Source organism: Pongo abelii, chromosome 3, assembly GCF_028885655.2.
Source record: "Pongo abelii isolate AG06213 chromosome 3, NHGRI_mPonAbe1-v2.0_pri, whole genome shotgun sequence".
Classification (NCBI taxonomy): domain Eukaryota; kingdom Metazoa; phylum Chordata; class Mammalia; order Primates; family Hominidae; genus Pongo; species Pongo abelii.
The window spans coordinates 123340008-123367843 of NC_071988.2; the positions used below are offsets into that span (position 1 = coordinate 123340008).

At 35.4% G+C, this 27836-nt stretch overlaps 1 protein-coding gene across 1 annotated transcript in view; it reads left to right on the plus strand.

Annotated features, from left to right (window-relative positions):
• Positions 1-290: 290 nt before the first annotated feature.
• The window catches only part of BANK1 (B cell scaffold protein with ankyrin repeats 1), a 306099-nt gene continuing 278553 nt past the window's right edge, over positions 291-27836 (plus strand). The window contains exon 1 of the mRNA XM_024246032.3: positions 291-638. Within this exon, the coding sequence (XP_024101800.2) occupies positions 395-638 (244 nt within the window). The 5' untranslated portion in view covers positions 291-394. The remainder of the gene's footprint in view (positions 639-27836) is intronic.

Below are 27836 nucleotides of genomic sequence, written 5' to 3' on the forward strand. Positions count from 1 at the left end.
CCTAGCCTAGAAAGTCTGTGTAAAATGAAATATTTTAAAAATTACAGTATTTTATCTGTATCTTCATTTCTATATGTATGTATCTATCATCTATGTATCTACTCATCTATCTATCTAATTATTCTTTCTTTCCAGCAAATGTTCACTTCTGGTTTCCCTACGTCTGCCTGGAAGTGGGGGCAGTATGGCAGTATGGAAGACCTAGAAAGGGACAAGGAGAGCTACAGTAACAGGGGTCTAAATATATCCTAGGGTGAAAAGGTGAGGAAGGAAACAAGCGCAGAAGTGTTATAAGAAACCAAAGCGGCCTTTTGAGAAGGGATGCAAGAGCAGGCCCCTGAGCAGTTTCACTTCCTCTGGGCGCCCAGCAGAGCGGAGCCCTGGCCTTGCGGGCATGAGCCCCGGGGCTGCGTTTCCTGAGACCTGGCCGCAGCCGCCGCGGGTGGCAAGCGGGCTGGGGAGAGCCGAGGGCCAAGGGAAGAGAAAATCGCGGGGAGTCTCTGGCCGGAGAGTCCAGGTAGCGCTCGGCGGGCAGCAGTGCGCAGGGCCCTCGGCTTCAACCGCCACAATGCTGCCAGCAGCGCCAGGCAAGGGGCTTGGGAGCCCGGACCCGGCCCCCTGCGGCCCAGCGCCCCCAGGTGGGTAGTCGCGCATTTGGAGGGACTTGACGCGGGGCCGGGCTACGGGGCTCTGCGGAGACCACGGGCCATCGTTAGACAACTGCACTCGGGCACTGAGGCCAGGGCGTCCCTGAGACAGGGCTTCTCCTTTTTATCCTGCCGCCAGGCAGCCCAGAGGGTTCTTCTGTCCCTGACTTCTCTGAGGGGCATCTGGACGCCACGAGGAGGGAGCGCGCTGGGAGTTCTGGCCAGCGGGCTACCCTCAGTGTCTGCAACTTCTGAGGAGCTGGAACTTTCCCCAGCACCCGGGTCAGGGTCCTGTAGTTTCTAAAATCACTTTGCAACCTGTTTTAAAGCAATGCGCGTTTAAAATTATACGTAATTATTTTCAACAGTCGGTAAGCACAGCAAAACCGCTCATTTGTAGCGTCACGCATTTACCTGCCCGGCCTGACAAATCCCATCCTGGTGAATTGGTAGCGCGGACTGTAAGTGCCCTGCTTCTTGGCAGGTGGCTTTGCAGAGAAACTCTACCAACACCACCTCCCTACTCCACTGGCTTTACTAACTTGGTCAAAGGAAAACGGTCAACTTGGTTGAATGCAGAAGTAGATTTATATTTTCAAATGGACGTTAAGGCAGTTTTATTTAGTTCTTTTTGAAGCATTTCAAATGCATTTGCAAATTACACAGTGATATAAAAATGCTTTTTAAATTAAAAAAACTTCACTTAGGTATTAATATTACTGGAGTGTTCGTGGTGAGAAGTGCAACAAGAAAGTATATTCTGAGTGAAATTTTCTTAATTTGCTGAATAGAAATAAATTTCTCATACCTTTCTAGAATTTTTTAGGTAATGTAATTTTGGTTGTAGCTATTTCTGTTGGCTAGTGCATTTTTACATAAATAAGCTTTAGGGATTGCTTTCAGTTAAATAAGAAGTATATTTGTGTCAATGAAAAGTGACAAGAAAGGACTTAGAGCCCATAAGTTAATATTATTAATATTTTAACTATTGCATATTGACATTCTTGAAAACTGTGGCTCTGATGGTCTGCAGCAGAGCAGCCTTTGCTAGCATCTGCAAATAAACCAACTATGTCTTTCAAACTTTGAGCAGGTTACCTCTTTTGTAATTCCAGTTTAACAATTTTGTTAGAGAATGGGGTACAGTTTGTTTCAAACTTCTAGATTAAGCAGTTTAGGCAGAAAATGCCTTTTATTTCACTTGATACTAAGCAATACTTTGAGGCACTTGCTATTGTGAATAATGCAAGAGTAATGTGAATCAATATTTATAGCATTCCAATTATTCTTGTTCCTCGCATGCATTCCCCCCACCCCGAACTGCTTGGGTCCTTCTCCATGCAGTATTTATCACTTGCTTCAGTTACTTCCTTTTCTGGCCAACGTAATGAAACTTTTCTAACAACGAATTGTCTTTTGACATTATCCCATGCCCATATTCTTGATATGAGTAATCTTCTAGCTTTTATAAATCCAGTGGTTTGTGTGGTTTTTTTGTTTTTTTTTTAATGGAGAGCTCCCTCTCTCTCCAACAACGATCTTAATATGGCACATTGGGGGTCAATTGGTCCAACTGCCTCATTTAGAGAAGAGAGCACTGAGATCCAGAGTGTGAGTTGCTCATGGTTTCATAACTAGTAATTATTTGAAGGTCACCCATTCATTAACTTAACAACAAACTTTTATTCCCCCTCAAGAGTCATGTAGTAGTAATAAGAATGTAGAATGGTAAACACAGTTTCATGCCTAGGAAGGTATATTTCTAGCAGGAGATAGAATGTACTGCTAGACAACATTAGTGTATACTACCATCAGAGATTTATTAACTGTTGAGTGTCCAACTTGTTCTTTAATGGAAGCAAGAAAAATAGAATATCCAGATCTAAAACAAGGTAAAAATGATGCACGATGGGTGAAAGTTACAGTTAGGATGTATTTTCTGGTTTGTATTTAACTATATATTGCTATCAGTGTCCAAAAGAGAGATTCTTCCTGTTTTATTCCAAAACTAATGATTTTAAAAATTTAATTTTAACTTCTGTTTTAATTAGGGAGTGATTATTTATTAAATCACAGATTTTTCTCCACACCATAGTTTTTTAAAAATTTTTATTGATATTATTTGATGCATCTGATGAAACTTTAATAAATGATTTGCTTAAGAACAGAAAGCATGAAAGGGTGGAATTAGCATTTAGACTGTTTCACCTTACGCTGGATGCTTATACGTAACTTGTAAGGAACATGGTTTGTCTAGGTCTCTGCCCTCTAGCTTGAAGTTCGTAAAGATTTGAAGCTTTTTGCTTTGACTGCAATCTTCCAACATAGCCACCGTCCTACATTTGTTCCACTAAGGAAATAACCTGGTTCCATGCTGGTGGCTGGAAAAACTTGCTTTCTTCAGACCAATCTGGAAATGTTCTGATAAGGTCACTTTTGCTAGGATTTTAAAGACAAGGAGTGTTTTCAGGATATCTTCACCATAATGAGGAATAATTCTGAAAAATGCAATTGCTGAAGATTTCAAGGTTAAATATCAGCATATTCAAAGTTACACCTGGGACAGTAGAGGAACCTTTTCTGCAATATCTATCTGAGGATGTATTGTAGGTGGTTATACCCTACTTATGATGGTCTTTTGACTCATACTGCCTCAGATCTAGTCCCAGCTTCATTGCCTGTCTCATCTGTGACCTTGAATAAATAATGAAATCTGTCACTGTCTCAGTTTTTTATTTTGTTTATTAAAAAGCAAAATCCGAGAGAAGAAATCCTGTATATGAAAGTTGTTTAGGGGATTAAATGGGTAAATGCAGGTGAAGTCCTTTTCAGGGTCTTATAACAAATAGTAACTGCTTTATACATGCTAGTTGTTATATTAATTCTTAGGTCATTGATCAGTAGTGTCATATTAGCTTATATAAGAGTGGGAGTTCTTATTGAAAAACTGCCTCATACTGATTGCCTCATACTGACTTGAGGGACAACTTAATGGGTGAAGCAATCAAGCTCTCATATCAAAAAAATTAGGAGGTATGGCCTCTTGTATAAAGATACTGCTATATCCTTGGGAATATATTGTGGTTAATAGTTATGAAAGGAGAAAAAAAAGAAATTCATAATGAGAAGAACTAAGGATAGTTTGATTAAAAGGGAATTAAACTAGAGCAGTTGCAGGAAAGAATAAAGAAGGAATTTAATAGGACAAAATGAGAGCATGCTCTGTTTTCTCATATCTCAGAGTACCAGTTGTGACTCAGTTTACATAATATATAAATATATTTGAAAAAAATAAGCATCAAACAGAAAAACTGTAGAGTACTTCAACTTATAAGAAGATGAGAATCCATTTTACCAAAATATTTACTACTGGGTTAAAACAAAATTCCAATATAAAATGAGGAACATCATTCCTGACAAAAATAAATCACATGTTTTAAGAATTTAAATGGTTGTTGCTTAATCACCTAAGTTACACTTACTAATTTACTGCTTTCTTCATAGAATATAGAGTATCTTGCAGTAATTTTGGAGATAGCTATGAAATAAGAATAGAAAAGGCAAACATTTCATAAGTTATTATTTAAAAAGTAAGTTATTATTTGGCCTTGTGATCCTTTCCTTTCCTGTTTTAAATATAAAGAGTGGTATCTAAGTTTTAGTGCAGACATTGAAATAGTCCCAGTGGTGAAAATATTAGATATCATATGGAATTATACCCCTCCAGTAATTAGTTTTTAGTCAGAGAAAAACAATGAGCCTTTTAGACATTTACCCCTGAATTGAAATCTCTTTGTTGTTTCTAAGTGTTCTGCACTGAAATAATCCAGAAAGATGACTTCCCTCTTTAATCATGAAGAGTAATTAATCAATGCTTTGTGATCTTTTACAAGATTTCCTTTATATCTGGTTCATTAAAATATGTTGTTATGTTTCATCATACTATGTGTCATATCTTTGTTTCTTCTAAGTGTCTCTGCCATTTTCCCATATGATTAATTCCCATTGCTTTGTTTTCATATGTGTTCTACATTATAGTGACACACTGAAAAGTATAAGAACAGTCTCTGACTTGGAATTCCATTTACTATATGCCTCATTTTTTTTTTCATCTGATACATGCTGAGAATAAAGCCTCGTTTGGTCGGGAACAATATTCTCATTCCTTTTTTGTTATAGGATCATGTCTAATTTTCAGAGGAATAATACGGTGTCAAGACCACTTGAAATTTTAGCCTTCTTGTAATAGCTTCCGTTTATTGTGTTTCTACTTTGAATTCATATGAAATGGGAATCATACTAGTTGATAAGTAAGGGTGTCAGAAGAGTAGTGTCTACTCTGGACAAGAAGTCATATTGTTCAGTATAGTCATATGAAAATATTTAATAATTCACTGTGTTCTTTTATCTATGGAAGCTTTTCTAAACTGTTAAAAGTGAAACTTTTAAGTCACCATGTTTTTTTTTTTTTTTTCTAGGATGGGGAATGGAGAAACACAAAGGGGCATGATTCTATAAAATCATTGAAATGGCAATTGTAGAATATTTATTGTTACTGTCTGAAGAATCTCTAAGGTTACACATTTTCTATTGATCACATTTTATTTAGATTTAATGTATTGGTACAGTTTAAAATATTGGGAAAGGAGTGTGTTTTTAGTACAGTTAGTAAATTATTAGGTCACTATTGTAAAAAAGTGAGTGACATAAAATTGAGGCAAAATCTACTCTGATTTCAATTAATGGGATAATTTCTTTAATTCTCTCATAATTTCTCGGTAAAAGCATAGAACTTTCACTACTTTAAGTACTTATTTGTAGGTCAGAGACCTTTCCTGTATCATGTCCTACAGATCCATAGCCATGCAAATCAAGTAGAATGAGGACAATTATTCAGATTCACAGAAACAGTCACCTGGGCCAAGAATAGGCACATGATGCAAGCCAGCCAACTGGTTGCTTAATGGCCAGTGCTGTATGTTGTCAGGCTTATACAGATTTGTTGAATCTGTGTAAGTATAAGCCACATATATAATCTGTATAAGCCACAAAGTCCTTTTGTCTTATTAAATGAAAGAATAAAGATTCTTGTCAGTAGAAGATTGATGAAAGATGAGATTATTGTCAGTGGAAGATCCAGTATACAGTATAAGATGACAGTTAGTTGCCTCATGTTTAAGATGCATAAATAGAAAGAAACTGTGATGAAAGAACTGAGGAGACCGAAAGACAAAGGGAGTAGTCTCGATTTCTGATTTCTAGTGACGGAGCAGCTGCACTTGTTTTTCTGATCTTATTTGCCCATGAAATTGCTTATAGTATCCTTACATAAATTTCTCCTTACATGAACTACTTTGAGTGAATTTCTCTTTTTGGGAGGAAAGAAAAAGTTTGGGCTAGCATACCTTTATTTATCAAAAACTGCCAGCTATCAGCTTCTCTTTTCAAAAGTTGTTATTGTTAAAATGATGTCTTCTATGTATCTTCCATTGAAAATTAAACAATCTGAGAATGAAATCTGTTCCTTCCATGCACTAGGAATAGAGTATGAGTAAGTCTGGTGGTCCTGCAGATGAGCATATTTCGAGTGTCCTGCCTTTATTAGTGAAATTTGAAGAAAGTCCATGCATTTATTTTTAGGTTTTCAAACCTAAATCCTTAGAGCTGGAGAGAAAATAATTCACTCAAAGGTTAGTATTATAAGAATTAAGCACTGTTAAAAGGTTCAGAGCTTTGAATTATGTAGCTATGAATTTATAACAACAATGTTTTCCCATGTTTTGTTAACAGGATATTTTTACTTATCTGAAAATTTTATAGCATACTGTTTCTGGCAAGTTTTTAAAATACATTTAAATTGAGGCATGCATTAGTGAGAGAATGGTTGGGGCATTTATCTTAGTAAATGTCACAAAACATATTTACTTAGTAAAAGAGGAAGTAAAAGAGTAAGATGAGATATAAAACTAGGGATTATCTTCAACTCCCCTGGTATATGAAGAAATATGGCACCATTAACAGACCATTATGAAAACTTTATGTACAATCAGTGGATTAATATCAGTATGAAGCAATACAATACTGTGTTTTAGAGATTAGTCTTTTACCAACCTATTTTCCTGCAATGGAGTAGAAAGTATAGTATCTCCATTAAGTTATACATAGTGTGTTATTAATGTTCACCTTAGAAAACAGGAATTCAGTGTGTTCTTGCTAAACTTCAGAGACAGGAACAAATTAATAAAGTTCAGATGTGATCAATTAAGTCCAATGATGTCAGTGAAGAAATGAGACACAGAAAGACAAAATTTTTTCAAGATGTGACAAGGTTACACTCACAGTGTTATTATAATGAGTGAGGAGAAGAATCTGAAAAGTAAACCAAAACCTAATTGCATAAATTTGTGTAAAAAATTCCCCAAGTACAATGAGGAGCTCTTGAAGAGTTTTTAATGAGGGATGGCATGATTAGATTTTGTGTTAGAAGATCACATGAGCTGCTATTGATACAATTAATTGGAAAAGGGCAGCGATGGAAGTTGGTGAACAATTAGGGGTTTGCAATGAGTAAAAATACAGGGAGAAGTGGACAGATTTATTAAGAACTATTACTTACATACCTTTTGTGATATAGTAGATTTGGAGTCTGAAGGGGACAGAAATGTGAAGAATGACACCTAGGGTTGTGGTCTGTAAACCTGGGAGAATCAAGAATGTGTCATTTACTCCATCGGAAAGGAGTGAAGGAACGAGAGGACACCGGGAGGGCATGAGAGAATGTCATTTCAATTTCAGATCTGTTACATTTGAGGAGCATGAGAAATAGTCACATTAAGATGTCAAGTAAGCAGTTCGATTTTAGGATCTGGATGTCAGAAAGGCAGTTCAGACTGGAGATATAAAATTAAGAAAAACATTGTATTTAAAACTACAACAATGAATAGGATAACAGATAAGGTGACTCAGGATAGAGACCTGTGGAAAGCAAACATTTCAGTGTTGGTAGAGAAGGAGGAGTTGCTCAATATGACTGAGGAGAGGCTAAAAAGAAGGAAAACGAAGATATAGTGACAAGAATTCAAAAACAGAATGTTTCAGGAAGGTAAGAATGGTGAACTGGCCCAAATTCTTTTGATAGGTCAGGCAAATTGAAGCCTGAAATTTAGCCAATGGATTTGGCATCATGAAACTTGCAGATGACCTCAGAGAGAGAAGTAAGTAGCTTTAGTAAAGAGGATGAGAGCTGAATGGGAATGAGTGGAAGAAGATAAGGTGATGGAGGCCATGGATAGACCCTTTAGAAATATGGCTGAAGATGTGGCATCAAGGAAAGGATTTTACTTTCATTGTTGCTTTAAGATCAGTGTCACGGCAGCAATTTAATTGTTCTCAAAAGCTGATGGCATCACACCAAAGGGGGGTTTTCTGCTATGAAAACTTATAGAGAACAGCTCCATGAATTCCATTAGTAATAATACATTTTAATGTGTAGATTTTCTTATGTGTTTAAGAATTTCTGTCTCGTCAAATGGTATTTCTAGTTCTAGATCCTTGAGGAATCACCATACTATCTTCCACAATGGTTGAACTAGTTTACAGTCCCACCAACAGTGTAGAAGTGTTCCTATTTCTCCACATCCTCTCCAGCACCTGTTGTTTCCTGACTTTTTAATGATTGCCATTCTAACAGGTGTGAGATGGTATCTCATTGTGGTTTTGATTTGTATTTCTCTGATGGCCAATGATGATGAGCATTTTTTCATGTGTCTGTTGGCTGCATAAATGTATTCTTTTGAGAAGTGTCTGTTCATATCCTTTGCCCACTTTTTGATGGGGTTGTTTGATTTTTTCTTGTAAATTTGTTTGAGCTCTTCGTAGATTCTGGATATTAGCCCTTTGTCAGGTGGGTAGATTGTAAAAATTTTCTCCCATTCTGTATGTTGCCTGTTCACTCTGATGGTAGTTTCTGTTGCTGTGCAGAAGCTCTTTAGTTTAATTAGATCCCATTTGTCAATTTTGGCTTTTGTTGTCATTGCTTTTGGTGTTTTAGTCATGAAGTCCTTGCCCATGCCTATGTCCTGAATGGTATTGCCTAGGTTTTCTTCTAGGGTTTTTATGGTTTTAGGTCTAAGATTTAAGTCTTTAATCCATCTTGAATTAATTTTTGTGTAAGGTGTAAGGAAGGGATCCAGTTTCAGCTTTCTACATATGGCTAGCCAGTTTTCCCAGGACCATTTATTAAATAGGGAATCCTTTCCCCATTGCTTGTTTTTCTCAGGTTTGTCAAAGATCAGATGGTTGTAGATGTGTGGTATTATTTCTGAGGGCTCTGTTCTGTTCCATTGGTCTATATCTCTGTTTTGGTACCAGTACCATGCTGTTTTGGTTACTGTAGCCTTGTAGTATAGTTTGAAGTCGGGTAGCATGATGCCTCCAATTTTGTTCTTTTGGCTTAGGATTGTCTTGGCAATGCTGGCTCTGGGTATATACCCAAAGGATTATAAATCATGCTGCTATAAAGACACATGCACACGTATGTTTATTGTGGCACTATTCACAATGGCAAAGACTTGGAACCAACCCAAATGTCCATCAGTGACAGACCGGATTAAGAAAATTTGGTGGCCAGACATGGTGGCTCATGCCTGTAATCCCAGCACTTTGGGAGGCCAAGGTGGGCGGATCACGAGGTCAGGAGATCTAGGCCATCCTGGCTAACACGGTGAAACCCCATCTCTACTAAAAACACAAAAAATTAGCCGGGCGTGCTGGTGGGTGCCTGTAGTCCCAGCTACTTGGGAGGCTGAGGCAGGAGAATGGTGTGAACCTGGGAGGCGGAGCTTGCAGTGAGCCGAGATCACGTCACTGCACTCCAACCTGGGTGACAGAGTGAGACTCCATCTCAAAAATAAATAAATAAGTAAATAAAATAAAATAAAGAAAATGTTGCATGTATACACCGTGGAATGCTATGCAGCCATGAAAAGGATGAGTTCATGTCCTTTGTAGGGACATGGATGAAGCTGGAAACAATCATTCTGAGCAAACTATCACAAGGACAGAAAACTAAACACTGCATGTTCTCACTCACAGGTGGGAATTGAGCAATGAGAACACTTGGACGCAGGTTGCGGAACATCACATACCAGGGCCTGTCGTTGGATGGGGGGAGGGGGGAGGGATAGCATTAGGAGATATACCTAATGTAAATGATGAGTTAATTGATGCAGCACACCAACATGGCACATGTATACATATGTAACAAACCTGCACGTTGTACACATGTACCCTAGAACTTAAAGTATAATTAAAAAAAAAAGAAAAGAAAAAGAATTTCTGTTTCGTTTTTTTCATTCCTTCTTCTATGTTTCTGGAGCTCCTCCTTCTCTTCTTCCCATTCCTCTCCTCTTTCTTTTTTTCTTTTTTTGTTTTTTTGGTATTGATCTTAATGGAAAATAAATAGTTGACACTTCTTTCTGTGAAAACCTTGGTACAGTGTTAAATTATTCCTTAGCTTTACTTTCTATATATCATCCCTTCCTTTTATCCATATTGGAATCCATTCATTCTCGTTAAAATCCTGTTTTTGCATTTGCTTAGTAGTTACTGTCACAACTACTTGATAAAGCTCTACTCCTGAATAAGTCTTTCTGGCTCTATTTTTCCTGTCTGAATCCAAGAGACTGACTATTGCTAGATAAAAACACAAACAGGTTGGTAATATAAATTTAGGCAATTCTTGTTACACGTTAGTTGTTTCAGACAAGATTTGTTTTTAAATTTTTAAATTTTTTTGAGATGGTTTCTCACTTTTGTCACCCAGCCTGGAGTGCAATGGTATGATCTCAGCTCACTGCAAACTCCACTTTCTGGGTTCAAGCGATTCTCCTGCTTCAGCCTCTCAGATAGCTGGGATTACAGGTGCCTGCCAACACACCTGGCTAACTTTTGTATTTTTAGTAGAGACGGGGTTTCACCATTTTGGCCAGGCTGGTCTTGAACTCCTGACCTTAGATGATCCACCCGCCTCGGCCTCCCAAGGTGCAGATGTTTCTGTCATGTCAGATTGCTATAATCTTACATGTTTTCTATATTCTGATGGGCAAAAAACTGTATGCTTTGCTACCTAACACTGTACCCTGTAGACATGTGGCTGTTGAGGACTTAAAATATTTCTGGTTCAAATCGTGATGTGGTGTAAATGTAAAATGCACACCAGTTTTCAAAGACTGAGCACAAAAAATAGAAGGTAAAATCTCTCAAGAATGTTTATATTAATTGCATGTTAACATGATACTATTTTGAATTTATTTGATGAAATAAAATTAGTATTATTGTAATTAACTTACTTTTTATTTGTTGCAATATGGTTGCTAAAAACATTAAAACGATATATGTGCCGTGCATTTGTGATTTGAATTAAAATTTCTGTTAGATAGCAATGCTCTCGGCTTTCAGAAAAAAAAATTCCAATGAAATAAATTAGAAATTTTATTTCTCTCTCATGACATGTTGTTGAATATGTATTATGAGATTACTCTCATGAAAATGTGAGCAAAATTCACAATTCCTCCAGCAGTTTAGAGAGAACCTCTGTCTATTCATGCTCACCACACAAGGCATTTTCATAGTGATATTTTGCTACTATTTTAATTAGCATTTGTCTCTTGAAATCGAGTGTTTTTCATATATTTCTTTGGCATTTTGATTTCTTCTGTGTGTTATATATTCACATGATTTATTCATATTTCTCTTGTGCTTTTTGTCTTAAAAACTTGTAAGACCACATTACATATTTAAAATGTAAACTTTGTCTTATGCGTCACAAATATTTTTCTTTTATCACTTATTTGTTAAATAATTTTGATTGTAATATTTGCTGCTGTTGAACACTTTTTAACACTAATTGTGTCAAACATACTTTTCTTTCATAGCTTCTGTTTCTTGTCTTGGCTGAAGACACCAGTGCGTTCCTCTTGAAGTCCAGCCACCTGCCTGCTAGGGTCTAAGGGTCTTTTGTAGGCACAGGATGGGGGCGTGGCAAGCCAGGGTGGTCTTGGAAAATGCAATATTTGGGCAGGAAAACAAAAATGCCTGTCCTTACTTAGGTCCGTGGGCATAGGCCCGGGGATAGAGCCCTAGCCAGGGACCACACCCTCCTCTACCCAGTACTTCCCTTCCCACTTTCAGTATCATTTAAAGGACCACACCCTTCCCAGTACTTCCCTTCTGTATCAGTGTCTTAATGATTTGTGATGAAGGCATTTCTAATATTATCATACAGGTAAAAGAGTAATAGTTGATAGAGTTCTATGAATAAAGCTTTAGTGACATAATCAGAATTGCCTAATTGATGCCTGAAGTAATTTATTCCCTACAGGTTATAAATATATACAATGTCTCACCCAGATCTGTGAAGGTCAACAGAATAGTAGAAATATTCCATTAAGCAAATTTCTATTTCTGAGCAACATATGGGTAATTAGGAAGCATTTATAATTATGGAAAGAAAACAGGGGCTGCTTTTTTATATATCTTTTATGAGGACAAGTCTGCTAAGAAGTTAGCAATTAGCACACATTACATTTCTGCTTTCACTAAGGACGTATTTTGTGTTTGTATGTAGTAATGACCTCTTAGAGTCATATTCTGATCTGTTGCAGAAATGATCTAATGGCTGCTTCACTTAGTGGTTGTAGGACCCTATGTAACTTCATTATAAGACGTCTCTATACCTCATGTTTTTGTCTTTTGGAAAAGATGAAAAAACAAATAGTATACTTGGAATAAAATTGGTGCTCTGTAATTGACAATTATGGCTGTTGCTGGGTGAGTAGGTGAGTTGCCATGTGGGACATTACGAAAGTTGACTTATGCTTTTCTTACCTGATAGTCAATTCCTGAAATATGTGGACACAGACTTCCATGGCTTTATTCCTTTAGTACTCTGTTGCCCAAACCGTGTTCTGTAGCATATACTGTGTGTTCTTTGGAAAAAAATTTCTGTGGTGAAATGTTTTGAATATGCATATTAGGATATTTAAATGTGTGAGAGATTCTGCAACAATGTCTCTTCAATTTCCTCTAAGACATTGTTTCGCAAATATTTATTTAACTATGGGATGCATTGTTGTCTCAACATTGATAGAGAAATAAGTTCTTTTGAACAAATTTGTCATCTCTATTAAATGGCAACTAGTTCTTGAGAGAATGATTGTTTCAGCCAGAAATTGGTAGTACTGCTTTTAGTTATATTTTCTTTAGTGTTATGCATACCATAGTGTAAATAAAGTTATGATCCAGTCTTGGTGGCCATATTTTCATTGAGTGAGAGGGAGGGAATTAACAGGAACAGAAAATTAAGGGGCTATAGTATAGGGAAAATGGCATTGGTAGGCTGAGTAGCAGGGCACACACAATTTGCTTATTTCTTTAGTTCCTTTAGATTAATTCCAGCTATTTAGTTGGGGTGAGTTAGGGTTGTGCTAGTGAAAATGAGAGGAAAATGAGAAAGTGGTTATCTATTAGAGAAAGTAAAGTGTGTGTGAATGAAATAGAAGTAGGAAAGCCCATAGAGAATTGTAAATACAGTTGACTCTTAACATAGATTTGAACTTCCTGGGTCTACTTATATGTGGATTTTTTTCAATAAATATATTGGAAATTTTTTGGATATTTGCAACAATTTGAAAAAACTTGCTGATGAACTGGGTAGCCTAGAAATATAAAAAAATAAGGAAAAATTCGGCATGTCATGAATGCATAAAATTATGTCGATACTAGTCTGTTTTATTATTTACTACCTTAAAATATATACAAATCTATTATAAAAAGCTAAAATTTATCAAAACATAGTCACACAAACACTTACAGACCATACATGTTTTTATTCACATTTAAGAAGAATGTAAACAACTATAAAGATACAGTATTAAATCTTAACTGCATGAAATTAACTGTAGTACATACTGTCCTGCTGTAATAATTTTATGGCCACCTCCTGTTGCTACTGCAGTGAGATCAAGTGTTGGGAGTATCTGCTAAAATGGTGTATGATGACAGTCATCTCTGAGTGAGTAGTTTGTCTGTCTAGTAAATTGCGTATTACAGTACAAAGAGATGTCTCATGGTTCTTGTATGCTCTTCATCTTGTAAATCTTGAATAATGCCATGGGACTCATAGGAAGTACCACTAGTGATGCTGGTAGTACTCCCAAGAAGAAGAGAAAAGTCATGACATTACAAGCAAAAGGTGATTTGCTTGATACATACCGTAGACTGAGGTCTGCAGCTGCAGTTGCCCACCATTTCAAATGGTGGGCAATTCATCCTGTAAACAGATGATGTAAACTTACAGTATTGATAAATACAGTACAGTATTGTAAATGTATTTTATCTTCCTTATGATTTTCTTAATAACACTTTCTTTTCTCTAGCTTACTTTATTGTAAGAATATAGTATATCAGACATATAAGATACAAAGTATGTGTTGATAGATTGTTTATGTTATTGGTAAAGCTTCTAGTCGGCAGTAGTTGAGTTTTTGAGGAATCAGTTATATGGGGATTTTCAACTGCTCAGGGGTCATTGCCCCAACCCCTGCATCGTTCAAGGGTCAATTGTATAAGAATATTTTGAATGTGTGTGTTTATGCAGTTAAATAGCATGTGTGCATCTCAACTAATCAAATTATTTTGAAGGTATTTCACATGTTAGACTATATAAATCTGCCACTATGTCAATAATCATGTAAACTATGTAAAGTGACATCTCATTTAAATATTGGGATTTCATCCATCAAAATATTCTAAAATTAAGAACTATTTGACTGCAGTGGCTATAAACAGATTTTTTTCATGTTAGAAATGTTTGTCAATGAAACATATTTAAAGCAAACATATGGGCTGTTAAGAGTCATCTAAGCAAATTATTGTTGAAATATTTTTCTATCTAAAATGACATTAACTTACATAAATGCAAGTAATTTAGACAAGAATGAATTTTATGTCTTTGAGGTTAACTAACTTAACAGGACATATAGAAAACAACATTAATATGACAGTAGCTTTAGTACTCAGGTGGGATGCTCTTTAAAGAAAAGGGTAACCTCTGGCATCAGTTCAGTAGACATAAGCACATTAATAGATGCTAGCTGACTAGTTAGTACCAAGAGTGACATTAGAGTAGCTAATTAAGTATATGAAAAAGGACAAATAAAGTTGTGGCCGTTTCTGAATGCCACATGTCTGAACAGCCTCAGAGTTCTTATGTCCAATCTTAAACTAACACCCTGGTTTTGGCAATCTTTTTCAAACTCTTTGGTTTGTGGAAGAGCTTCATTTGATTATGAAAAAAAAATCTTTAAAATTCATGAAGCCTTTTACACAAAGATAATCTTAAGGTATTTTCCAATATGAAATTAACTGTTAATCTGATAGCAAGTAGTATATTTTGGCTAAGATTCCTACAGCCTTTTAATATAACTTTGAATATTTAGTGAACTATAATATCTTCTAGGGCAAGAAGAGAGAAAAAGTGTGATTAGGGTCTAAAAGCAAATAAAATTTAATGTCCTCTATGTGTGCCTAGAATATTAATATATTTTGTTTTATTTTTCTTTTTCTAAAATAATACATGAACATAATTGAAAATATGTAATAAAAACAAAAAACTGGAAAAAACTGTCATATATGTACTTCTAGGTTTTTATACATTACTTTTATTAGTTTTACTTGTTCAGTTTTGTAGCTTTAATATATTTAATATTTGTACATGCTTTAATGTTACATTTTCATGGCTATTTGGTGAGGTGTCATTTTTCAATATTTTAGTTTTCCTCTCGCTCCATATAAATCTATTATACAATGTTTAAAAACAAAATAAAAAATTAAAATCCTTGATGGCTTATTGAATAATAGGATAGATCATCCTCCATGTGAGACTATTATTAATTAATCTACAGAAAGACTGAGTAGTTCTTGATAACATAGAAATACATTGCACTGGATTTGAAGTTGAATAAGTACAGGATGAAGCCTTGGCTCTGTCACTAACAGAACTTCACCTTTTGCCAGCTATGCAACCTCTCTGATGCCTAAGAGAGGCAATATTGTGTATATTGATACTCACATTAATTATCCATGAGAATACTTGGTTCATAATACATGGTGCATAATAGTAATGCAATTAATATCTCTGATCTGAACAAAAACACTGCAGAGATGAAAATAGCTTTTGCTCAGCATTTGGAATTTAGGAATTCATTGAGAAAGAGTAGACTAAAGGCCCCATAATCTTATGCAGGGATAATTATCCATCATTCATTTATTCTTCAACCATTTATTCTTGTACTCCTGTGCTCAATTCAGGGGATACACAAAAGGTGGCTACTCCCATCATGGATTGTATTTAAGTGAAATAGGAATAGAACAAGTTGAACAGCTCTATTTCATTTTATTTTTACCCTAACCCAATATCAGATGACTCAAATACCCTAAGTTCACAAAAGTCTGAATAATTCAGCCATGAGAACTAGTTAGCAAGGAGAAGCAACAGCTAAGAGTGTTTTCTTTAGCTAGCGGGGGTGACTACTGATGCATAACTGCTGTTCCAGAAAATCACCAGTCATTTCAGAAGGCAGTCATGAGTACAGTCCCCTGGGACAGTGCTTTGCAAATTTCAGTTATTCTCATAAGACCTTCCTCAATTTTTGGTTATTCTACCTGTCCTCTTGTACAAGAAAAATTTTTCTTAGACTGACTTTTTTTTTTAGCTTAAATGTCATATATTTATTATTATTATTATTATTATTATTATTATTTAAGTTTTAGGGTACATGTGCACAATGTGCAGGTTAGTTACATATGTATACATGTGCCATGCTGGTGTGCTGCACCCATTAACTCATCATTTAGCATTAGGTATATCTCCTAATGCTATCCCTCCCCGCTCCCCGCACCCCACAACAGTCCCCAGAGTGTGATGTTCCCCTTCCTGTGTCCATGTGTTCTCATTGTTCAATTCCCATCTATGAGTGAGAACATGCGGTGTTTGGTTTTTTGTTCTTGCGATAGTTTACTGAGAATGATGATTTCCAATTTCATCTATGTCCCTACAAAAGACATGAACTCATCATTTTGTATGGCTGCATAGTATTCCATGATGTATATGTGCCACATTTTCTTAATCCAGTCTATCATTGTTGGACATTTGGGTTGGTTCCAAGTCTTTGCTATTGTGAATAGTGCCGCAATAAACATATGTGTGCATGTGTCTTTATAGCAGCATGATTTATAGTCCTTTGGGTATATCCCCAGTAATGGGATGGCTGGGTCAAATGGTATTTCTAGTTCTAGATCCCTGAGGAATCACCACACTGACTTGCACAATGGTTGAACTAGTTTACAGTCCCACCAACAGTGTAAAAGTGTTCCTATTTCTCCACATCCTCTCCAGCACCTGTTGTTTCCTGACTTTTTAATGATTGTCATTCCAACTGGTGTGAGATGGTATCTCATTTTGGTATTGATTTGCATTTCTCTGATGGCCAGTGATGGTGAGCATTTTTTCATGTGTCTTTTGGCTGCATAAATGTCTTCTTTTGAGAAGTGTCTGTTCATATCCTTCGCCCACTTTTTGATGGGGTTGTGTGATTTTTTCTTGTAAATTTGTTTGAGTTCATTGTAGATTCTGGATATTAGCCCTTTGTCAGATGAGTAGGTTGCGAAAATTTTCTCCCATTTTGTAGGTTGCCTGTTCACTCTGATGGTAGTTTCTTTTGCTGTGCAGAAGCTCTTTAGTTTAATTACATCCCATTTGTCAGTTTTGGCTTTTGTTGCCATGGCTTTTGTTGTTTTACACATGAAGTCCTTGCCCATGCCTATGTCCTGAATGGTAATGCCTAGGTTTTTTTCTAGGGTTTTTATGGTTTTAGGTCTAATGTTTAAGTCTTTAATCCATCTTGAATTAATTTTTGTATAAGGTGTAAGGAAGGGATCCAGTTTCAGCTTTCTACATGTGGCTAGCCTGTTTTCCCAGCACCATTTATTAAATAGGGAATCCTTTCCCCATTGCTTGTTTTTCTCAGGTTTGTCCAAGATCAGATAGTTGTAGATATGCGGCATTATTTCTGAGGGCTCTGTTCTGTTCCATTGATCTATATCTCTGTTTTGGTACCAGTACCATGCTGTTTTGGTTACTGTAGCCTTGTAGTATAGTTTGAAGTCAGGTAGCATGATGCATCCAGCTTTGTTCTTTTGGCTTAGGATTGACTTGGCGATGCGGGCTCTTTTGGTTCCATATGAACTTTAAAGTAGTTTTTTCCAATTCTGTGAAGAAAGTCATTGGTAGCTTGATGGGGATGGCATTGAATCTGTAAATTACCTTGGGAAGGATGGCCATTTTCACGATATTGATTCTTCCTACCCATGAGCATGGAATGTTCTTCCATTTGTTTGTATCCTCTTTTATTTCCTTGAGCAGTGGTTTGTAGTTCTCCTTGAAGAGGTCCTTCACGTCCCTTGTAAGTTGGATTCCTAAGTATTTTATTCTCTTTGAAGCAATTGTGAATGGGAGTTCACTCATGATTTGGCTCTCTGTTTGTCTGTTATTGGTGTATAAGAATGCTTGTGATTTTTGTACATTGGTTTTGTATCCTGAGACTGCTGAAGTTGCTTATCAGCTTAAGGAGAATTTGGGCTGAGACAATGGGGTTTTCTAGATATACAATCATGTCGTCTGCAAACAGGGACAATTTGACTTCCTCTTTTCCTAATTGAATACCCTTGATTTCCTTCTCCTGCCTAATTGCCCTGGCCAGAACTTCCAACACTATGTTGAATAGGAGTGGTGAGAGAGGGTATCCCTGTCTTGTGCCAGTTTTCAAAAGGAATGCTTCCAGTTTTTGCCCATTCAGTATGATATTGGCTGTGGGTTTGTCATAGATAGCTCTTATTATTTTGAGATATGTCCCATCAATACCTAATTTCGTGAGAGTTTTTAGCATGAAGGGTTGTTGAATTTTGTCAAAGGCCTTTTCTGCATCTATTGAGATAATCATGTGGTTTTTGTCTTTGGTTCTGTTTATATGCTGGATTACATTTATTGATTTGCATATATTGAACCAGCCTTGCATCCCAGGGATGAAGCCCACTTGATCATGGTGGATAAGCTTTTTGATGTGCTGCTGGATTCGGTTTGCCAGTATTTTATTGAGGATTTTTGCATCAATGTTCAAGTATCAACAAAATTGATAGATTGCTAGCAAGACTAATAAAGAAAAAAAGAGGGAAGAGTCAAATAGATGCAATAAAAAATGATAAAGGGTATATCACCACCGATCCCACAGAAATACAAACTACCATCAGAGAATACTACAAACACCTCTACGCAAATAAACTAGAAAATCTAGAAGAAATGGATAAATTCCTCGACACATACACCCTCCCAAGACTAAACCAGGAAGAAGTTGAATCTCTGAATAGACCAATAACAGGATCTGAAATTGTGGTAATAATCAATAGCTTACCAACCAAAAAGAGTCCAGGACCAGAGGGATTCACAGCCAAATTCTACCAGAGGTACAAGGAGGAACTGGTACCATTCCTTCTGAAACTATCCCAATCAATAGAGAAAGAGGGAATCCTCCCTAACTCATTTTATGAGGCCAGCATCATCCTCATACCAAAGCCGGGCAGAGACACAACCAAAAAAGAGAATTTTAGGCCAATATCCTTGATGAACATTGATGCAAAAATGTCACATATTTTAAAGGAGCACTTTATATCACTGCCATAAATAAGAAAATCACTACTGCCATAAGTAGAAGGTAAACATACAAACATACAGATTGAAAATAAAATGGTGTTGAAAAAATTATAGCTAAGGACAGGCTCTGGGCATAAAATTCACTCTCTTTGATAGTGTTGGAATTCATGAGGAACCAGAGCTCCAAACCGAGACATTGTCCTGGAAGTCATCAGGATTGGATAAGTATTCTAAAAGAAACTGACTTTCTCCCTCTGTGACTCCCTGCCACTATGTCTCCTGGAGATTGGATCCCTTCCACTGTTGTCCAAAAGGAGATTTCACTTTCCAGAAAGTTGAAACAAAGTTTTGTTAGCAGCAGGTGTCAGGCACTATGATAAATGCTCTACATGCTTTATCTTCCTTAAGTCTCACAACACTGATTCCATAGGTGGTGTTATCCACATGTTACAAGCAGGAAATCTAGGCACAACAAGGTTCATTATTTGCTTCAGGCCATATAGTTAGTCAGTGATAGAGATGGATTTTTAAAATTCAGGGCCAGGCATGGTGGCTCACGCCTGTAATCCCAGCACTTTGGGAGGCTGAGGTGGGTGGATCACCTGAGGTCAGGAGTTCAAGACCGGCCTGGCCAACACGGTGAAACCCTGCCTCTACTAAAAATAAAAAAAAATTAGCTGGCTGTGGTGGCGCACACCTGTAGTCCCAGCTACTCGGGAGAGTGAGGCAGGAGAATCGCTTGAACCCACGATGTGGAGGTTGCAGTGAGTGGAGATCACACGCCACTGCACTCCAGCCTGGGTGACAGAGCAAGACTCTCAAAAAATAAATAAATAAATAAATAAAATGAAATAAAATTTAAAAAAATAAAAAATAAAATCCAAAACAGCCTGACTTGAAAGCCTGGCCTCTTAAGCACTATATGTTTATCTGAAATAAACTCATTTAATTCTCTTGCAAATATATATTTGTGCTCATACCAGAAAGGTTTTCCTCCCATGTAGACATTTCCGTTTTTTAAATAAATAAGGTTCTAGTTTTTTAATAGAAAAATATGCAACATAAAATATGATATTGTCACCTACTAATAGATCAACATAGAGACATTCTTTCCAAGGGATAGAACAGAGAAGCACAATTTCCAATTGATAAAAGTAAAAATTTATAGAGTTTTGCTACTTTCAAGGTCCTTGGAGGTGAATAAAGTAACAGAAAGCAAAATATCTACAATGTAAGCTAGAAAAATTATGTCTCTTTAATGATCACCATTAGGGTATTTAAAATCATCAAAGTTGTAATACAGTTGTGATTAATCAGCAGAGTAAACAAACAATCCACAGAGTGGGAGAAAATATTTGCAAACTATGCATCTGACAAAGGACTAATATCCAGAATGCAGAAGGAACTCAAATCAGCAAGAAAAAAAAGCAATCCCATCAAAAAGGGGGCAAAGGACATGAATAGACAGTTATCAAAAGAAGATATATAAATAGCCAACAAACATATGAAAAATGCTCAACATCACTAATTATCAGGGAAATGCAAATTAAAACCACAATGAGATACCACCTTACTCCTTCAAGAATGGCCATAATTAAAAAGTTAAAAAAAAATAGATGTTGGTGTCCATGTGAAAAGTGAACACTTTTACACTGCTAGTGGGAATGTAAATTAGTATAACCACTACAGAAAACAGTATGGAGATTCCTTAAAGAACTAAAAGTAGATCTACCATTTGATCCAGCAATCCCACTACTGGGTATCTACCCAAAGGAAAAGAAGTCATTATATGAAAAAGACACATGGACACATCTGTTTATAGCAGCACAATTTGCAATTGCAAAAATAGGTAACCAACATAAATGCCCATCAATCAATGAGTGGGTAAAGAAAATGTGGTATGTATACACCATGGAATACTACTTGCTCATAAAACAGAATGAAATAATGGCCTTTCCAGCAAACTCGATGGAGCTGGAGCCCATTATTCTAAGTGAAGTAACTCAGGAATGGAAAAACAAATATTGTTTGTTCTCACTTATAAATGGGAGCTAAGCTATGAGGATGCAAAGGCATAAGAATGATATGATGGACTTTGGGGACTTGGGCAGAAGGGTTGGAGGGGGATGAGGGATAAAAGACTACATACTAGGTACAGTGTACACTGCTTAGGTGATGGATGCACCAAAATCACTAAAGAACTTTGCCATGTAACCAAAAACTACCTGTTACCCCCAAAACTACTGAAATAAATATATATAAAAAATAAAAAATAGTGGATAATGTTAAAAATACATATTATAAAATGCCAGTAATAAAGAGTACTTTAAAAATGGAAAGATAATAATTTGCATTTCCCTAATGCTTCTCATTCTCAAAGGAACTTTCAAGCTCCCACTAATTGACTCCTAGAAAATTTTTCTAATGTGTCATTTGCTTTGACTCATGGAGAAATCTAAACAATGATCATATAAGCTACTTAATCAGGGCTATGCTACAAATACAGTGTGAAGTGAAGCAGTAAGTATACTGCACATATATCTATTTTACTTCAAAAGGCTTTAGGAAAGGAAGAGAAGGAACTATAGCTGAAAGCAGTGTTCAGATGGTGTGATAGACAGAACAATGGTACCTCAAAAGTGTCTGTGTCCTAAGCCCCAGACCTGTGAATATGTTATGTTATATGGCAGAGAAGAATTAAGGTTGCAGATAGAATTAAGATTGCTAATCAGCTGACTTTGAGATAGGGAGATTATCATGGATTGTCCAGTTGGGCCCAATATAATCACAATGATCCTAAGAGTGAAAAGGGAGGCAGAAGAGTGAGCACCAGAGAAATGGCAGCATGAGAAGGACTTGGCCCAATATCACTGGCTTGAAGGTGGAGGAATGGGACCATTGGTCAAGAACTGTGGGTAGCCTTCAGAAGCTGAAAAATGCAAGTAAATATATTGAATCCTAAGGCCTATAGAAAGAATGTAGCCCTGCAAATATCTGGATTATTGTCAAGTTGAGACCCATTTCAAATTCCTAACTTTCAGAACTGTAGGATAACAGCTTGTGTTGCTTTAAACCCACTAAATTTGTGATTAATTTTTTTACAGGAGCATTAGGAAACATACAGATATCTAAACACATGTGGGCTATGCAAAAGCAAAGAGTACCATAAATACTGCAGATAGGACCTTCCTCATCAGGCATTTATACACCATCAGTCTAGTTAAAAGAAAAAATAGATGTAACCATGAAGAAATAAGCTTTTATAAAGTGTGAAGAATATGTCAATGTTGCCCTTAAGTAGTCATCTTTGGCAAGATATATATTTATACGTTATTGGAACATCTTTCGGGAATTCACTGTTATATTTTATTGGCCAAACAAAATAAATAAGAATGTCCCATTATTGTTTATTTACAATCAGTGGTTTTATCAATTTAATTATTCTTGTCAATAATACTGTTGGCTACTGCTGCTATTATAATTCTTACTAGTACAAATATGTATTTATTTTATCAGTGGTTCATTTTCCACAAGTACCAAAGGGGATACAAAGAGCACAGGATTGTTATGAAGTTAAAGTAAATTAATGCATATAAAGCATCAGAACATTCATTAGCATATATTAGGCATTTACTGCATTTTGATAGCCTTTATTATAGGTATCATCATCATTATCATCATTATTACTGCTGTACATATCAATGATTGCTGGTCACCAGGTCTTAAACCAGGCATGTGGGCTTCATATTTTATCTCTACGAATGAGGGATCAGTATCTCTATTTCTTCAGGTCAAGCAACTGAAGCTCAGAGTATAGGAAGTCACCTAACTAAAATTGAAGAGCTTTTAAATGACAGGGTCAGGACTGTTCCTGAAATGTTTTGTGAAACTTCTATGAGTCTTTGTGCTAGCTGCTGTGTGCTTCCATTAAATAAGGCCCCATTCCAACCCAAGCCCCCAAACAAAATTTCTAAGACACACAACTTGTTAGATGTACAAGTATTATTCTAATCTTTTTAAAAGGTCAGTAATATTATTTTATGGTCTCACTTTATTTTAATATCTTAGAACATGAACCATTTTTAACCCTGGTAGGGAATTTTTTTTGAGACCGTTTTCCCCTAGTGATAAAATTTCAGTTGGGATAGGATCATATGGAACCATAAGGCATAATTTAAAAGCTACTCTCTTATAAAAATAATGTTTACAGATTCTAGAATATTTGAGGAATAAAAAATATAAGAATAATATTGTAATATACTGTAGCCCTGCACTCATAAATAAATATTGATAATATTTGTCTTGAATTGTATTAGTTTTTGTGTATATACATAAAGAAGCTCATATTGTGTTTATGGTTTTGTAATTCTCAATATTGTGTACCCATTCATTCATGATACATTTTAAAAATGCCAAACCGTGAAAAATCAGGGCCATTTGTCAAACAGGGACATTTTATAAAATTCAGATCTTTTTGATTTGTAAATTTTTCAGTTCTGCACTTTGTGATACTTAAAGATTTATTGACACTTTCCTTCCAAGACAATACTTTTACATGAACCCTGGAATAAATAAGATAAGAAGATTCCTTCACCACAGGTCTTAATGAGATATTAGAATAAACTACTTTGTGTTAAAGTAATTTATAGAAGTCCATTTCCTTTTTATAATATGCAAGTTTTTTTAAGGGCAGGAATTGGGCTTTATAATCTTTTATCTCTTAAAGTCTGAAAAATTGTTCTTTATAATATTAAATAACTATTACATAAACATATAAACAAAGGTTTAAGTGATTAGAGAATTAATATTGAGGTTTTTTATCAACATTATAATACTTATGAATGATTATGGTAAATTATCTTGTTGAATTTTAAAATACCTGGTCTGGAAATTCCAGTGATGAGTGAGAACTAAAAAATGTTAAGGTAATGAAGATTAGAGTCATAGATGGGTAAAGAAGATGATTCTGTGAAATATAACTGGAATTAGTAAGAAGTTCCAAAGAATAAACTGTATCTTTAATTATATATATTTTTAAGTGTCTGTTGCTGATTTTCAACTTTGATTACAATTATAAAGTACATTAACATAAAGGAATATCTTCAAGTTCAAGTGGTGAAATGTTAAAATAATAGTATCTTATTTTTACAAACTCAGATTAAAAAATGTATATCTAGGAAAACATTTAATGTTTGGATTGCTATTTCTACACTATATTTAAAGGTAAATAATTAAGCAATAAGATTCATTAAATAAAATGAATTACTAAAATTTAAGAATAAATGTAAAACATTTATTTTTATATATTCTTGACATAGCTCTATCTTTAAAACATTTATATGATGTAGAGCTTCAGTTTTTGATGATACTATTCTATGCATTTTAATAGGAGAGAAGAAAATATAAATGATTGGAATATTTCTCCCTGGTTCTTCATATTCTAAAATCATTTTTTAGAGGTTCACATTTTTTATTAAAATTATGCGTAGATATTATTATATTGCATACTTCTAAGTGTCAAATATTAATCAAAGCAACCCCACCAGGAATTTCCAGTGCTTCATTATTTCAGTTCAGAAAAGAGTTTGGTATTCAATCTTGTACAAAATGTTACCCAGGGACAAAAATAATTGAACATTAATTTTTTTAACTTTGGCTTTTGTAAACAGGTTAGTGCCTAAATTCTGAACTGTGAATTTTCCTAATATGACACCTGGAATGTGGGAATTAATAATAGTAAAAAAGTAATCTCTGTTAAAGTTAGTATGAATTTAAATACTCTTTAAAAATTGCTTTTATTTAATCACATATTATATTATAAACACCCCCCGAATCACCATCGATATTATTTTTTATAGTTTTGGATAAACATCATATTTGTATTTATATACGATATTCACTTCAGAATTGCAATCTAAGTTTTAGATACATAATGTTAAATATTGTGTTCTTTGTCCGTAAATAGATGATTTGGCCCTCATCTAACAAAAATCACTTTGGTGAATTAAGGTAAATTTTGGGCAAGTTAATGATTTTAGTGAATTTAATAAATCACATGTATTTGGTTCCTTAATAAATAACATTTGAGCTATTTCAATTTATTTTCCTCAAAGAAAAAACCCTAAAATCTTTATTTTATTTTTTCACATTAGCAAAACTTGAGAAAGAAAAAAATTGTGACTGTAATCATCTACTATGGTACTGGAAATATTGTCAGTATAAAAAAGACACTACAGTGATTCTCAAACTTGAGTGGACTTAAGAATTACCAAAGTGCTTAGTTACTTGATAATCCTTTCCTGAACCCCAATTCTGGAAATTCTGATTCGATCAAGTGCCCAAAAGTGGTTCTGATGGATGTGCGTCCTTGACCGCATTATGTAAAGACAATGTCACTCTAGGAGAAATGTAGTTGTGACCAAGTGCTGCAGCAGAACTGAGGATTGTTTTAGAGTTACCTAGAATTTTTAGCACTTGCTATCTTGTAAACTCCATACAGAAGTTATGTTTACTGTGAACACAGGCCGCAGGAGGCCTTGGGGAGCTTCTGCGGGTGGTAGGAGACACACTTTGCTAGGTCTGCAATTTCCCTTCTGGCCAAGAATGGCTGCAGAGGATGCACGCATCAGGAAGAGGGTGGGGGACTACTTGCTTGCTGGTTTTGCTTGCATCTGATGAGTAGAAATTCAGCCTATTCTTTGTTTTGGTATTTATATATCTTCTAGTATATAGCTATTTCTAAGATATTTTACCATTAATACGTATGATATACATTTTGAGATGAAATTTCTTTAGAGGGGTTTGCTAAAGTTATGTTTTAATCAGTTATGTTTCCAAAGTGTGACATCCTATGTAATTCTGTACATAACAAAGCCCTTGAAAGATATTAGTGTCACTGTACACAAATACTTGCCAATGTAATTAATTGCAAGATCTCATTGCAGTTAGGAGTGTATTTATTACATCCCTAACTTATATACTTTAGTAATACAGGCTAAAAAGCATTCGTTTTACAGTTAAATCTGCCTAAAGCCCATGAAAAGAATTCAGGCAGGTAAAACAAATTTTAAATCTTCTAAGTACTCTGTTTGGGTCATTGCTCTCAAGTCATGATTATGCATACTGTCTTTTTTCCACCACTGCCACCATCTTGTGTTCTGGAAAGAAGATGTTGAATTAAGGAGAGAGAAAGAACAAGGAAACGAGGGAAATGTCAACACTGTTTTCTTTTTCTCGGAACTAGGACAGCAAAATTAGATTTGCTGGTGAAACTAAAGTTATTCTCTTTTTAATCTGATCAGCTGGTCATATACTGTTATCCGTTGGGAACCTCAAGAAACGGACTGGAGTTTTATTTCATTTTGTCAATAATACTGCCTGCGGTATGGTTTGATACTTGAAGTAGAGTTGGCAGTAGATGATGTGAATTTAAGTCCAGCTTAATGACTTACTATTGGTGTGACCTTGGGCAAGTCTCTTAAACTTTCTAGCTGTGGCTTTTCAAGTTTAACATTTTTGTTTTTTCATTAACTTGAGTTAAAATTATTTCCTTAAAACTGTAATACTAAGAATGGTATAAAAACACACCATAATATTCATGTGAATGTACTTTGTATATTATTACTATTGAATGGAATTCAGTGTACTTTAAAACGTGGCACATTTATTATTATTTTTTATTTATTTTATTATTATACTTTAAGTTTTAGGGTACATGTGCACAATGTGCAGGTTAGTTACATATGTATACATGGAAATGTGGCACATTTATTATATAATAGAATGTAAAGACACTTTTCCGCATAACAGTTCAGGGACATGTTTTGAGTATAGGGGTGAGGATTGAGCAATAAATAACCCTCTTCAATGTTTGAGTTGTTAAGCAGTATTAAGAAATATGACAAAGAATAAGGGAAGGGGGAAATCAAATATTGCCTTTGTTACTGATGAAATTGATAATTGGCTCACATGGCTTATATCAGTGAGAAAGTGGAGTTTATAATGTGAAATCCTAGAATTAGAGAGATATACCCACCCAGCTACAGGAGACCCTGGACCATAGATGAGGAGCTGTCAGAACATATGCCCTCATGCTACAGGAGCTTAACAAAACAATTACAGGTAGAAATTGAGGGACTGACTACAAGCATATTCTGAATCCTGTCCCTCCAGTGTATTTGCCATCTTTTATATGGATGTAATAAAACTGGAAATATAAAAATTGAGGAGTAAGTAGAAACTACTACTAATTTATCACAAAATAAAATCGTAAGTATTGCACCTTGGATTTTTAAACATATGTCGTTTTGAGGACTGACTACTATAATCTACATTTATTATTGGTTAAAATGTCAATTATTTCTTCAAGAAATAATTTTCACTTTTAAATTACACCAACATCTACTAAGTAATTTAAAGAAGAT